Here is a 14,469-nt window from a genome sequence, read left to right as displayed (position 1 = left end):
CATTAGTACTTTTGCTGATGATACTAAACTTGGATGTGCTGCTGATTCTCTCTAGGGACAAGAGGCCTTGCAGAGGGATCCGGATAGATTGGAGCATTGGGCAATCATTAATGGTGTGAAATTTAACAGGAACAAATGCCAGATTCTGCACCTGGGATAAACTAATGCTGGACACAAGTATAATTTGGGAGATGAGTGGCTGTAGAGGAATCCTGCAGAAAGGGATCTCGGGGTGCTGGCTGGCAGCAGGCTCAGTATGAGCCAGCAGTGTGCCCTGGCAGCCAAGAGGGCAAACCCCATCCTGGGAGGCATCAAACACAGCATCACCTGCCAGTCAAAAGAGGCGATTGTCCTGCTGTATTTAGTGTTGGTGAGGCCTCACGTTCAGTACTGAGTACAGTTCTGGTCTCCACATTTTAAGAAGGATGTGAAGGTACTCAAATGCATCCGGAAGAAGGCAACAAAGCTGACTGAAGGGCTGGAAGGCATGTCCTATGAGGAGTGGCTAAGGACTCTGGGTTTGTCTGGTTTGGAGAAAAGGAGGCTAAGGGGAAACCTTGTTGCTCTCTACAGCTTCCTGAGGAGGGGAAGTGGAGAGGGAGGCGCTGAGCTCTTCTCCCTGGGATCCAGTGATAGGTCCATGGGAATGGTTCAAAGCTGCACCAGGGTAGGTTCAGACTTGACATAAGGAAACATTTCTTTACTGAGAGGGTGGTCAAACACTGGAACAGGCTTCCTAGAGAGGTGGTTGGTGCCCCAAGCCTTTCAGTGTTTAAGAAGCATTTGGACAATGCTCTTGATAATACGCTTTAACTCTTGGTCAGCCCTCAAGTCTTCAGGCAGTTGGACTAAATGGTCGTGGTAGGTCCCTTACAACCGGAACTATACTATTCTATTCCGTTCCATTCCATTCCATTCTTTCCAGCCCTAGTTTGTCCCAAGTACAGTGATCCTACCAATTTACCTGACCAGTTGAGGAGCAAGACAAAATCACTTTGCTGATGGGGTCTGTCCTTAAGCCACCATGTGGCCATCACTCTTCCGGATTAAAAATCAGACATTTGGGTTTCTTCAGCCAGCCATGTATGTTTATACCTGCTCTTCTAAAGCCTACTTATAGGTTCTAAAGCCTGCTTATAGGTTCTGTGATAACTGCAGTGCAACTAGTGGCTGTAATTGGTGGGAATTCTGCATATCTGAAAATAGTATACTAAAGGTTTTTGGAGCCTAATGGGAAAAGAGCATGGGAAAATCTAAAGAAGCATCTCTTGTTGCCTTAAATAGCTAAGGTAACTTGGTTTGGAGTCAGTTTTGGTTTACCTCCAAATTCTGTTCTGTATGTTTTTGTGATGTTTTAGCCCCTGAAAGAACTGCATCTGCTCCTGGTCTTTTTTTCTGTACCCTCACAGCTTTAGCACAAAGAGTTCTCATCCCAAACCCTGCACATTTAGCAGCAGCGCTGCTCTGTCTTTGGCGTGAGGAATGATTGTAGATGTAAGCTCTCACATCCCCATTTGGAGGAATTAGGCTGCTGCCCAGTTTGCCTGGGAAACAGGCAGAGTCTGTAGAAAACTGGATTGCAGAGAAGTGGAGTGCTCTGATGTCCCCTTTGAACTGTTCATTAGCTGTCAAGAGAGTTATGGCCCACTGTTTTCTGGTGCCATGTTTATGGTATAGACTTGTTAAGGCTGTGGTTTAGTTGTGGTACTTGTGGCAGTATCGACCCTCTTCTTTTGCCACTCCATCTCTTTGTGCAATAGGAAAGGACATGTTCCCTCCATGCCACCAAGCAATGTTTAAAGTGCAAGTTCTCCATGCTCTTGCATGGCTCTCAGGTGCAGGTGACCATATCCTTTGAAAAACAGCATTTATTGTAGTCTGCAGTTGAAGGCATTAGTGGCAGGGTTGACGGAAGCATCGTGTCCTGCTACCTGTGACTATGAGGTGGAGCCCCACGGTGTCTTGGTGTCTAGGGCAAAACTGGTGACCAATCTTTTTTGCTCAAGCAGTCAGTGGCAATCATTAGAACACTGAGAGAGCTTTTACCGCTGCTGTCCCATGTGTGAGTGTAAAATAACCTAAGGAATCACCAGAGTGTACACGATTCTGCAAAGTTCCATCTCTTTCTTGGGAAATATTGGCATGTTTAAGGATTTTGCTCTCACAGTTCAAGGCTGCCTGCCTTTCCCATCTGACAACACCTCCCTGGTGGCCTCAGCATGGTCTGAAGACTGGGAAGGATGCTGGTTTTCAAACTGTGTCTGGCATATATCATAGAATCCTAGAATGGTTTGGGTTGGAAGGGACCTCAAAGATCGTCTAGTTCCAACCCCCCTGCCGTGGGCAGGGACATCCTCCACTAGACCACGTTGCCCAAAGCCCCATCCAACCTGGCCTTGAACACTTCCAGGGAGGGGGCGGCATCCACAGCTCCTCTGGGCAACCTATTCCAGTGCCTCACCACCCTTACAGTAAAGAATTTCTTCCTTATATCTAATCTAAAGCTCTTTCAGCTTAAAGCCATTACCCCTTGTCCTACCTCTACTGGCCGTTGTAAGAAGTCCCTCTCCAGATTTCTTGCAGGCCCCTTCAGGTACTGGAAGGCTGCTATAAAGTCTCCCCAGAGCCTCCTCTTGTCCAGGCTGAACACCCCCAACTCTCTCAGCCTGTCTTCATAGGAGAGGTGCTCCATCCCTCTGATCAGCTTCATGGCCCTCCTCTGCACTCGCTCCAACAGCTCCATGTCTTTCTTGTACTGGGCCCCCCAGAGCTGGACGCAGTACTCCAGGTGGGGTCTCACAAGAGCAGAGTAGAGGGGCAGGATCATCTCTCTCGACCTGCTGGTCATGCCTCTTTTGATGCAGCCCAGGACATGGTTGGCTTTCTGGGCTGCAAGCGCACATTGCCGGCTCATGTTGAGCTTTTCATCAATCAACACCCCCAAGTCCTTCTCAGGGCTGCTCTCCATCCATTCCTGGCCCAGCCTGTAGTTGTGCTTGGGATTGCCCCAAGTCATGTGCAGGACCTTGCATTTGGCCTTGTTGAACTTCATGAGGTTCGCACGGGTCCACCTCTCAAGTCTATCAGGGTCGCTCTGGATGGCATCCCTTCCCTCCAGCATGTTGACCACACCACACAGCTTGGTGTCGTCGGCAAACTTGCTGAGGGTGCACTCGATCCCATTGTCCATGTCGCCAACAAAGATTTTAAACATGGAATCTTCATTTAATGTGACTGTTTCTGCTTCAGTCCTACTGGCTGATTGCCTTCCTTTCCTCTTTAAACCTCATCTCATCAGCAAAGATGAGGCTTCTTGTGCAGGATGTGCTTAGAGCACAACATCAGTTGTCCTAGGTAACGTTACACCAAGTATCTTCTTACTGAATTTGTGTCTGGACGCTATGAAAAGGAGGACACAGTCCTTGTATGTGCTATTGAGTGGGTTCCAGAGAGTCCACGTATGTGAATAAGAGTAATCCAAGTTTACTTGCCTTCCTTCTGTGATGTGTTGTCCACACAGATTTCATGTGCCACCCTGAGTTCCAGCTCATTGCAAGTCCTGATGCGTGGGATTCTTGTTTGTCACAGAAATGGATGAGCTCTTACAGGGGCACAGACAGTGAGAAAGCAACCCGGCCATGTGTGCTTTGGAGGCCATGTTTCAAAGAACACAATTTCCTTGAAAACTGGCATCTCTTTTAAGTGTTACTGGGGATCTTTTCTAGCTCATATTGGGACTTTAACACACACTGTTGGAGGTACTGCTGTTTCTGACACTGTTAAGCATCCTTTCCTAATATTGTTTGACATGTGTGCCATCATCTCTCACCCATCGTACAAGATGTGTGGTGAGGAAGAACCAATCCAAATTTGTCATTCTTTTTCCTTTTCCCTGCCTGTTGCATTTTCTTCGCTGTCATACAGTCTGTTGCTTGTAGCGTGGGAACTAAGGCTTAGAGATGGTGTGGGTTTTATGTTTTTGCTTTCTGCTTTAGCAAGAAGAGATAAATAAACATCTAGCAATGTTTAATATAATGTTAAGAAAAAGAAATTAGACAAATAATTACTGATTAATAGTTCTTTTATGTCATTGGATGTGACAATGAAATACCTCTTTTTTTTTTTGAGTGATTGTCTGTAGTTGTCTTTGGTAATCTGATTGTTATAATTCCTTAGCAATGTAATTAGTATTCTAGTATTTATATTCCTTGTGCTAGAGAAGTATAAATAAATCACTTACAGAGTTAATTAAAAAAAAAGTCCTCATACAACAAATATATGTATGTGTAAGAGAATATCCCAGCTGTTTGAAACCCTAGTAAGCAGGGGAAGCTCCTACAGTTTAATTTGTAGTGAACCGTTCAGTTCTGTTGTGGTCTGATTTAACAATAAGGAAATTGTTTGAAAGTATGAAGTAAATCAGAAGATTCTTACACCTGCAGTAATTAGTGATTGCTGGGCCTTTTCTGAAGATTTGTGATTTTTTTTTTGAATTTTAGAAATGTGAATGGAGTAATAGAAAAAGAAAAAATAGCTGGCATTTAGTTGAGCTTTTAAAGCACCTTTTTGGTAAGTCTGATGTACAAGAAATTTTGCTTGAAAGGCAAAATAAAACTACAGATTAGAAACTGAATAAGAAATGTGAAAATAAAAAGGCATAAAATGGGAGAAGATCAGTATACACATGCGGTGATTCTGTTCTGAGTCTTTGAGAGTGAGGGTAGATCACGTATTTCTCATCAGTCTTGGCTGTGGTGCTGAAGACAAAAGGATTTTTCCTGATGTTCTAGTACAAATCACAAGCATTTTAATTTCCAGCCTCAACCAGTGAAGCAGTTTTGGATAACGCCTTCTGAACTTACATGCATCCATGTGGATAATTACAGAGGTCAGCGCTAAGAATGTAGCAAATTTCTGTGCTGTATGATGAAGTTTGGTGTGACCATTGCTGAGATTAGGTTAGCTATGCCCAGAATGTTTGTATGTTTATATCCTGTTTTTGCAGAAGGAATAGGAATACATTCCTATGTATTTTTTTCATAGGAATTTGTAGCTAGTAGAAGTAGCCAGACAGAAATGGAGCAGGAAGAGGTTTTTAGAGGGTACCTGGGGAGGTGGCATGGTGACAACTCAAAAAAAGCCCCTTGGACTTTGAAAGCATTATGGATAATTTGGGAATTCAGATTGGAAATATTCTGTGCTTTTTTATTTCTTCTGCTAGGTGAAGTGGCATAGCAGTTTCAGTGTTTAATGCCTATATTCTAATGAGATGCTGAACTGATCTCTGTGGGCCCACTTGTTCCATTACTGTCCAGAAGGAAGTAAACTACATTGTATTTTAAACCATGTTTGGAGCTGGACACTGTAGCGGGAGGCATAAGAATGAAAGCGTTGGAGCAAAACTTTGTTACTGAACCTGACTGTATCAGTACTGTAAAGCAGCATGCACATGCTTGGTTGATATGAGGAGTAAATAATAATGTAATGCCCCTTGCAAATGTCAGTGTTTTGAATGAGAGAGGAACTTCTCAAGACTGACATTTAAGTAACTTACTTACATTTTTAAATGGCAGGAGGATCTTGATTATAGAAAATCCGTTAAACGAATTCCACATAAATATTCTATTATTTATGCCTTTAAAAACTTCTCATAACTGTGTAGCCAAAAGTGATTGCTGAATGTGGAGAAACCCCAAATCTAGTATTTTAACTTTTATGTCACTTTTCAGTTAGAACATTTTAATATAATGTAGCTGAAGGTGTTTTCAGTTCCCCAAGTATGGTGTTGCTTCAACTTCTATTTTCATCTGAGGGAGGGATGGGGATTGTCTTGGAATTGTGTGATCAATAGCTGGTGTTAAATATTTTATGATATTAAACTATGGTAAATGACTGTACAGTGAGGGTCCCTGTCTGCAGTGAATGGATTTTTCCCGTTGTCTTTGAATTTGTTTTTTTTTGTTGCCTAGTTTTTCTTCCTTCCCAGGTGAACATATGCACCGTAATGACCAATCAACTACAGTCGTCTTAGCACCGTCAGCTGACATTTTGTCTAGATGCTGTGTTGCCAGCTTTGATGTTTTTCTTTTTCCAGTTCCACTGGTTTTGAGCTTACTTTGAAGAAACAAATCCAAAACCTGTGAGCTCATTTTCTTATGCTGAAAGTTTTGGTGAGGAATATAAACCTAAGAGAGCACAACTGGTTATCTGTTTCACTGGTGATAAAGAGCAGTTGAGGAAAACGAGTGGGGAAGCCATGCAGCTAATAAACTGCTTGGCTAGGGAATTTTTCCAAGACCCTGGGCAGCATGTTAGACCAGGCTAACTGATGAAAGGCTGGTAGCACTTTTCTTGCATCAGGCTTTGGGCCTATATAGTGTAACTTCATTATGTGCTGCTCACTTTTCTTCTAGGCAGAAAATGAAATATATAATTCCTAGCATGAGCTGCTCATTGGCCAAAAGGATTGTGTCCTCTTCTCAGAGAGAAAAAAGCTCCTAATAACACTTTGATCCTAAGACTAAGGTATAGATATGTAGAAAGGAAAAGGAAAGTCAGATGATCTGCCATGTCCTTAACAGATTGTGAAGACTACCCTTCTTCTGTCATGACCTTTCCATTGATTTATTTTTGCAGCAGACCTCTGATAATAATTTTATCTCAGTGCTATCATTTGCTTAGTGACATTAGTATTAAACTGCTAGATTTGTAATGCCCTATGGCAGTTTGAGGGATTGGTCTCTTCCTGAAATGTAACCTGTCCTTCGAGTTGTTGTGATTTTTTTTTTTTTTTAAGATTTGAAATTGTAGCAGTTTGGCACACCACTATTGAAATTTGAAACATACATCTGCAGATCTTGTTGTGGTTTGAGGCTCCAGGAACATGAACACTGCCACTGATTTTCTGGCAGACTGCTAACAAAATAATTCTCTTGTTGGTGTCATTCACTTCTTCTTGGTGTTATTCATGGCTATCTCAAAAGCAATCAACCTCTGTGTACACACTGATCACAGAGAAAAAGGAAAACAAAGGATATGTTTCTGTATTCAAGAAGGTAGAACTTCAAGGAAGGCTGACACTAAGGCATTTCTGAATGTGGGAAATTAACTTCAGCGAAACAATCAACCTGAGGAATTATTAGCATTTTCAAGTGGGGGTGTGCCAGTTTGCTTTTTTTTGCTCAGCAAATTGATTACAAAAGTGATGTGGTGTAGTATTACAGCTGACATAATGGCAGACATTTCTGCCTTGGTGAAACCTTTTTTCACAGTGCAGTCTAGCTTTCCACTGTAATTATTCAATTTTAGAATTTCAGGTCTGTGGTGTACTGTTAAATTACATCAGGCTAGAATTTGTCAAAGCAGCTGTCAACCCAAATGTAAATTTTGACCTTTTTCAAAACTATTGCTCTATATCTGTTGAGGACAAAGCAATGTCCACATAGTTTGAGATTATTAGTTCATTGGTAGTGTATCAGCAATGTAAAATATCTATATTACAATGGGAGAAAAGAAAAGTTGCGCTCTGCGGACAGAGGACTCTTGCATTTTTGTACATGGTCACAAGGGAGATGGTCTTAAACACTTGAGATGTTTCAAGACATTTATCTTTCATGCTTCAGAAATTCATCAGTTGGGTTAGACCAGGTATTGATCCCCAAAACACGGGTTTTGACTGCCGGCAATGGACCATAAAAGACTTCTTCTGAACAGCTGATCAGTTTGTGGGTTTTGGTCTCGCCAAAGTCATAACATAAAGTGATTCCAAGGTACTGTGGCTTGAGATAAAAGGACTGACATGTATAGGTTTACAGTATTTTCCATGTGAGTTTTCAGGCTTAGTTACTCCTGTTACATCTATGGTTAAGACTGTCTTAATAGATTGAGGGTCACTGATTCTAATTCTGTGCATGAATTTTTGTCTATATGTATGTCATAGCTCAGTGCACAGGATGTCCAGACTTGTGTTGTAAATGTGAATATTTCAGCTCTTGTGGGATGGAACTGCTACACACTGCTGACCAGCCTAGCATTACATCTTAGGCACATCCAGTACTTTTGCCACGAGACAGTGCTGTTTCTGCTGTAAGATGCCCACACTTTGAATCCCTTCGTAGCCTTCCAAGTTGTCTCAGAAAAGAATGGATTTTGGTTTATGGATGTAAAGCTGAGCTAGACACTTTCTGTACACCATGTCCACAGCTAGCCAGCAGACATCATAAGGCAGTAGCCACGAGCAGCTCATGATATTTCTGCAGATGGGACAATGACTATGGAACACACTCTGTGCTTACATGGAAAGCAGCATTCACTGTCATACCGAAAAGTTAACTGTTGTAACTTTTTTCAACTCACTGGCAGGTCTTTTGTGTACTCCCATAACACATCCTTTTGAATTACTTAAGCAGCTTACAAGCACAGAAATGAAAAAACAACCAACCAACCAACATTTTAATCTCTGTGCCTGAATTTTGGTTTATAGATCACAGTGTATGCACAGATTGGAGAGCATATGTGTTTATGTCCATAAGTACAGACAAGTCCTTATCTATTTTAGTATTACTTGAGTTTTAGATGGATGAAACAATAAATGAACTTTAATTTGTTTTATTTAATAAAGTAGACCCTGTTCATTTGAGACATGGATAGATAGAGCTTACCAATTTATCCTTTCCCCTCATCTAAATGAACTTTTGGTGTCATTTTTCTTTGAGCTGGGTGAATACTGCTGTCAGATCATGCCAACCTGGGAGTTGTTCTAAATATTCAAAGGTTATTCCTGCTTCTGTTTTTCTCTATCTATTAAAGATGTTGCCCTGTGAGAAAGAGATGTAGCTGAGTAGTCATGAGTAGAGCTTTGGGTCTGCTGCGGAGCCAAGTGTGAAGGCAGATCTGGACTTATCTCTGCATATCTGCTGTTTTGTTTGCCCTCTGCACTACATTGTTCTCAAACTAATTAGTTACTGAACTAGGTAACTTATGAAGTCCTTCATGATAAATATACATCATAACTTTGCAGACCATCTGATGGATACTGTTTAGGATATAAATGCTACTTCTATTTCTACAGAGAATATGGTCCCCTTGTACATAAGAGTATATGTATACATATATATGTATCTATAAAACTATATATAACTATATATACCTCAGAAGTCTTAGTAAGTATGCAATTTACCCCCAAGACTATGTTGGAATGCCCAGTGTAGGCATGTGTGAAATGGTAATATGACATGCTATCATATATTGAGCCATTTCTGCCTCTATATGTAAATGATATATGAGCAAATACACATTATGGATGTGGATTCTGTATTGCATAACACAAGGTTCACGGCGTGAATACACTACTGTTTTTCATGTTTTGAAAATCCAGGCTTAGCTGTACTGGGTTAGCTCACAGTCTTCTCAAAGATAAAGGTAATTCAATTTAAACTATTGGTGTCATGTGTCTTAGGCTTCTTCTTCTTTCAAGTAATAGGAAACACAGAGAAGAGGGGATATCATGTCATTCAGTAATCACATTATTTACAGACACAATGAAGTTTCATGCAGTTATAAAGTACAGAACTATGAGGTGATGGAAATTTTTTCGGCATCATTAGTGTCAAAAAAGTGTGTCCACTATGACCCTCTATACTGCGGTAAAAGAAAGGTGTACAGATTGCAACAGCTGTTTATAGGTTTGTTGCAGCAGGTTTGACTGTGGTTTGGCTTGGTGTTTGGGGGTACTTGTGTTGGGGGTTACTTTGCAATTACTGACTGTTAGGTTGAGGGCCAGTGAGGAATGATGAATATGCACTACCTGCTCATGTAATTATTTAAGTATGTACAAATCCATATTTTGAAACCTAGGAACTGTGCTTTTGGGTCTCTGCAGTCTGCAGCTAATGTAGTGTGCCTTCCCTGTTCGGTTACATTTTTGTGCCATGAAGAGCATTGAAACCCCCGTTCAGATTTCAGCAGCTGGATGACCTCAATACCATTTGCAAAAATAAACCCCACCTGCATAGAGACCATGGGAGTACCATTAATTAAGGTTGAGTACCTTTAATACGAAGGGCTTACAAACATTTGTTTCCCTTCCTGCAGATGCACTCACTTTCTCGATTAACAGTCATGTGCTGTGTGTATAGCCTTGTTGGCAGACGAGTAGCGTGCATATTGTCAGACTTGTGAGTTCAAGTATTGCCTGTATCATGCCCAACACGTTGATTACATCTGTGCACGTGACTTGAGGACTGGATCATGCCAGACAAACGAATATATCATACTGTGTCATTTTAGATAGTAAAAATAAACTATTTTTAGTTTTGAAATAGCCAGCTAAGAATATTCTGTGTTAGGCTAGAAGTCCATGTGTGTAGGTGTTTAGGGAGGGTGTGTATGTGTGGGATAAGGTACAAGGGGATGCTGTGCATCCTCCCAAGGCTCTGCAGTCTGCACTCTTAGCTCTTGCTGACTTGAGCTCACATTTACATCTCTGTATGCATCTTCCACGAGCCCATCTAATTCCTAATTGACATGCATAATCTAGTTTATTTTATTCTATGAAGATTTCACCTCAGAAGAGATCTTCTGGCCATGAAATTATGATTTATGACTAGTGTGCTTTATTTTGGGGAAATGGTGGAAGCAGTAGAGAAAATCAGGAAAGTACAGAAAATGTCCAAACGGATAAACTGCACAAAGTGTAGTAATTTAAGTAGCTATCAATATGTATAGTCCCAAAACTTACTGCAACCTATTTCTCTGAAAAATGGGAATGAGATGTAGAAGTGACAGCTGTGTGCAACTTAGTTTGACTCTTAGCAGCATTGAAAGCATTTCTACTGGGAGGTAGCAAGGCAGCGACAGCACAGGGGTACGTCCAAGCTGATTCGAAATGGTTAATATATATCCTAGGGGATGCTAAGGTTCATATATCTCTTTCTCTGGATAAAGAGGAACTTAAATTTATTTTTGTGTGCTGGATGGCTGAACTTGGGATACATCTGTTATCAGTACCTTTGGAACTACAAAACTGCCACTTAAGACCCAAACCAGAAGAGGAGTTTGGTGGAATCCAGCTCCCCCTTTTGGTCCTTGTGTTTTATTCTTTTCCACATTTGCAGACTGTTGGGCAAAGGAACCTTGAAAAGCAGAGGGTAATCCTTTGAATATGTGCACTTCGCTTTTATACTCAGGGGGTGATCATGTTAGCATATGATTATAATTCACTGTCCTCTCCAAATTTCTGAAAATCTAAGCCTTGGTTTTCTTTTCTGTTTTATTGATATATGTATTGGTGTTGTGAAGCTGAGTTGCAAGTTTTATACAAATGCTCACATTTACGATTTTTTAGAAATAATCTTCTGAAATTATTTTATTCCATGAAGTGTTTTCTTACTCTCCTTAACTTTGTGAACAGCTGACAAAACTTGAAAAACAGCAACAAAGAAAAGAGAAGACCAGAACCAAGGTGCCCTCTGAGTCAAGTAGAGAAAGAAATGCCCCCCGTAACAAGGATGACCCCAGCGCAAGCAGTGGAGCAGAAGGAGATGTGTCTTCAGAAAGAGAGCCTTAGCTCATCCAAAGCAGGCCTCAGGTTTGGCTTTTCCACTCCTCTCTAAAGCTGTGTCCTCCTCCTGAGCAGTCTCTAACCCTGGGTGCTTTACTGAAGCAGCATATGCAGAGAGTTGCATTGGAAGTGCTGAAAGGTGAAATTCTGATAATGTCACTGGTGGGTAACCTCCGCTTCTGTCTGCCGTCGGCACACTAGGATGTAGAAGTGGGTGAAAACCTCTTCCCATCCGTGTGCTTGGCTGGGGGTGTGTATCTGTGAGTCTGGCCCAGCCACGACCGTTTCCAGGTTGACTCAGGAAATCTAAAACTTTGGTCTTGTAATGCAGCAGTCACTTAACTCAGAGTCCTGCTTTGTATTCTTCAGAGCAGAGACACATGGTTGTGTTTCTCTCTCTGTCTTTATGTAGCAGGGAGGTCACTACAGAACAGCCCCCGTTGTTTGTAATACCCAAATACCACATGGTCCCCAGCAGTGGAAGTGGAAAACATTTTAGAGGTTGGAGACAGGCCAGAACTGCAACTTCCTATCATGGTTCTTGCCCCTCCCTCCTCAGTTTGTTCTTTCCCAGGATGAATTGATAACAGCTATTTTGTATACATTCACCATCTAATGAGAACATTAGACCAGGCATTGAGCACCACATTTGCTGCTGAATTCGATATGAGAACCGGAGTTTCCTCTCCCTTCAGGCACTTGACATGCAGGACATGCCTGGAGCTGAGGGAATGGAATTAGAGTGTCTGACTATAGACCTGAATTCTTTTTCATGTATTATCTACATATGTAGATATGTATTTATCGTATTGTTCCAGTCAGTTTTAAGTCTTCAGGATACAGATTTGCTTGCCTGCCTTCCCCCCCCCCCCCCCCAAGCTACGTTGCTGATTTTGAACTTTCAAACATGTCCAAGCTCTCAAAGTACTGTTTCCCTCGTCTGCATACTGAAGACCTGAGCTGGCTGTGCAGGTTAGCTATTATTAACAGTTTTGCAAAGTTAAAGTCTAACCTTTTTCTTGTTTTCCCATCCCTAGAGTTCAGTCTGGCTTGTGATTTATACAATTCAATATCATGCATTGCTCAGAAAGTTGCTTTTTTTTTTTTAAACCCATGAATTTCCCTAGTGGTCAGACATTGGGGGATGTTTTCTGGTTTATAGAAGTTCATATTATCTGTGTGGTATTAATATGAATGAAGTTGCATAAGGCATTGAATAGATTTCTGGAAATACGCTAATTTGTTTTGGATTGACCTGGAAAAGGGATCAAAGAAACTTTCAAGTCCACAGGCTTTTTTTCCCTGGCCTCGCAGAGAGCAGCTTCAAGCCTGGTGTGAAATGTTTCTGTTCATTAATTGGGATGCAGTCAAAAGTGGTTTGTCATATCGTACAACAGCCAGAATCACATGAGTTCTGCTCTCTGTGGCTTTGTGCTCAGTGCACCTTCCTGTTCTAATACTGGAGATGAGCAGGCATATTGGGAAGGAGAATGTGTTCTTAGAAAATAAAGCGAGGATGTACTATTTCTCAGCAACCGTTGGCCTTGCTGCTATGCTGCAAGAAGACAAGGTTTCCCCCACTGTTCATAGGTTGTGTGTTGAAAGAAGAACATTTTAGAGAATAGGAGTTTGCAGGCCTTCTAGAGTGCTTTGGTCAGTCTGACCTTTCCAATAGGAGTTGAAATTCTATGGAGCTGAACATTTCTCAAATGTGATATACTGATAGCCTAGCATTAATTTTCATGCTGTGACAATAAGCAAAGATACTTTTCTCTATGGGATTTGAGGGAATCCTACTCTATTTCTACTCTACCTATAGTAATGTTCCTGTTTGCTTTCCACAGTTCCTCATACAAAAGCTACACTGGATTCTTGAAGAGAGACCCAACATTCACCTCAGCACCACTCTTCAACGACTTTGGAAAAGAATGGAAAATGGGAAAACAGAACTAAGACATTCGAAACCTATATCATTCTGTATTGAAACAACCAAAGCAATGCTATCAGATTCAGTTGTTAATGTGTAGTATCAGTAGTAAAAAGGACTTGTAACATTTTTGTGTATGTGTTTTCACATGACTGCTGAATAAAGGGTGACTGTAGGCAGATTGTAGCAGAACATTCACTATCAGTACATAAGCTCCATTTCAAAGATAAATCAGGGTTTTTCCTTAAACTTACACTTGAATTCTGAAAATTATCCAAGCAGGCTTGTATTTTGATTCTTACTCTATGGTGTCATGTGCTACCTGTTTCCATGGCAGCGTGTAGATCTGTGTGTATTTTGGTATATTGTTCAGCTGCTACGTAACACCAAGTTAAGCAGTCCAGTCTTTCTGCATGGATTAAGTTATTAAAAGGAAAGATCAGCCACTAGTTGTTTATCATGTGGAACACATCTGTCTTGTAAACTTTTTTAAAAACAGAAAAGACTTTATTAAACAAATGATGCTAGCTGAGTGCCTGTTGGTGTTTGTGTATTGCATTCCCTAAGATACAACATGTTTAACAATGTGAGTGGTAGAGAGCAAAAGTAACAAGCCAAGAAACACCTGGTAATGTAACTCCTCCACCTCTCCTTTGGAAGTTTGGAAGTCAGGTTGCTGTCCTGAAATCTTTGCTCTTTCCAACACATCAGAGTCCTTTAGGTACTTCATGGTGGCTATCAAAATGCTGCAGCAGCTGCTCCGCATACTGCATCATGCACCTGCTGACATTTCTGTCAGATTCAGCAGAGGCAGAACAGCATTTGGAAGCCAACAGCAAGCAACAAGAGCCGAGAAGCAGCTGCAAAACTGCTCTCCTGTGGGTGATAAAGTCAAGGAAGTTTCAGGGGAGATGAAAGCCAGCAAATCATTACACCTTTGACTTCTTCCAGAAGTGGTGATGGTACCTTTTATACAGAGTAT

At 41.3% G+C, this 14,469-nt stretch overlaps 1 protein-coding gene across 1 annotated transcript in view; it reads left to right on the top strand.

The window, feature by feature from the left end:
* Window positions 1-14,020, top strand: part of DTD1 (D-aminoacyl-tRNA deacylase 1) — a 31,214-nt gene extending 17,194 nt beyond the window's left edge. Inside the window, exons 5-6 of the mRNA XM_075749476.1 lie at window positions 11,411-11,587; window positions 13,405-14,020. Coding sequence (XP_075605591.1) covers window positions 11,411-11,566 — 156 coding nt within the window. The 3' untranslated portion in view covers window positions 11,567-11,587; window positions 13,405-14,020. The remainder of the gene's footprint in view (window positions 1-11,410; window positions 11,588-13,404) is intronic.
* The last annotated feature ends 449 nt before the right edge of the window (window positions 14,021-14,469 follow it).

This window comes from Balearica regulorum, chromosome 3 (genome assembly GCF_011004875.1).
Source record: "Balearica regulorum gibbericeps isolate bBalReg1 chromosome 3, bBalReg1.pri, whole genome shotgun sequence".
Classification (NCBI taxonomy): domain Eukaryota; kingdom Metazoa; phylum Chordata; class Aves; order Gruiformes; family Gruidae; genus Balearica; species Balearica regulorum.
The sequence above is the reverse complement of the archived record's forward strand: the minus strand, read 5'-3'. Positions and strand labels throughout refer to the sequence as shown.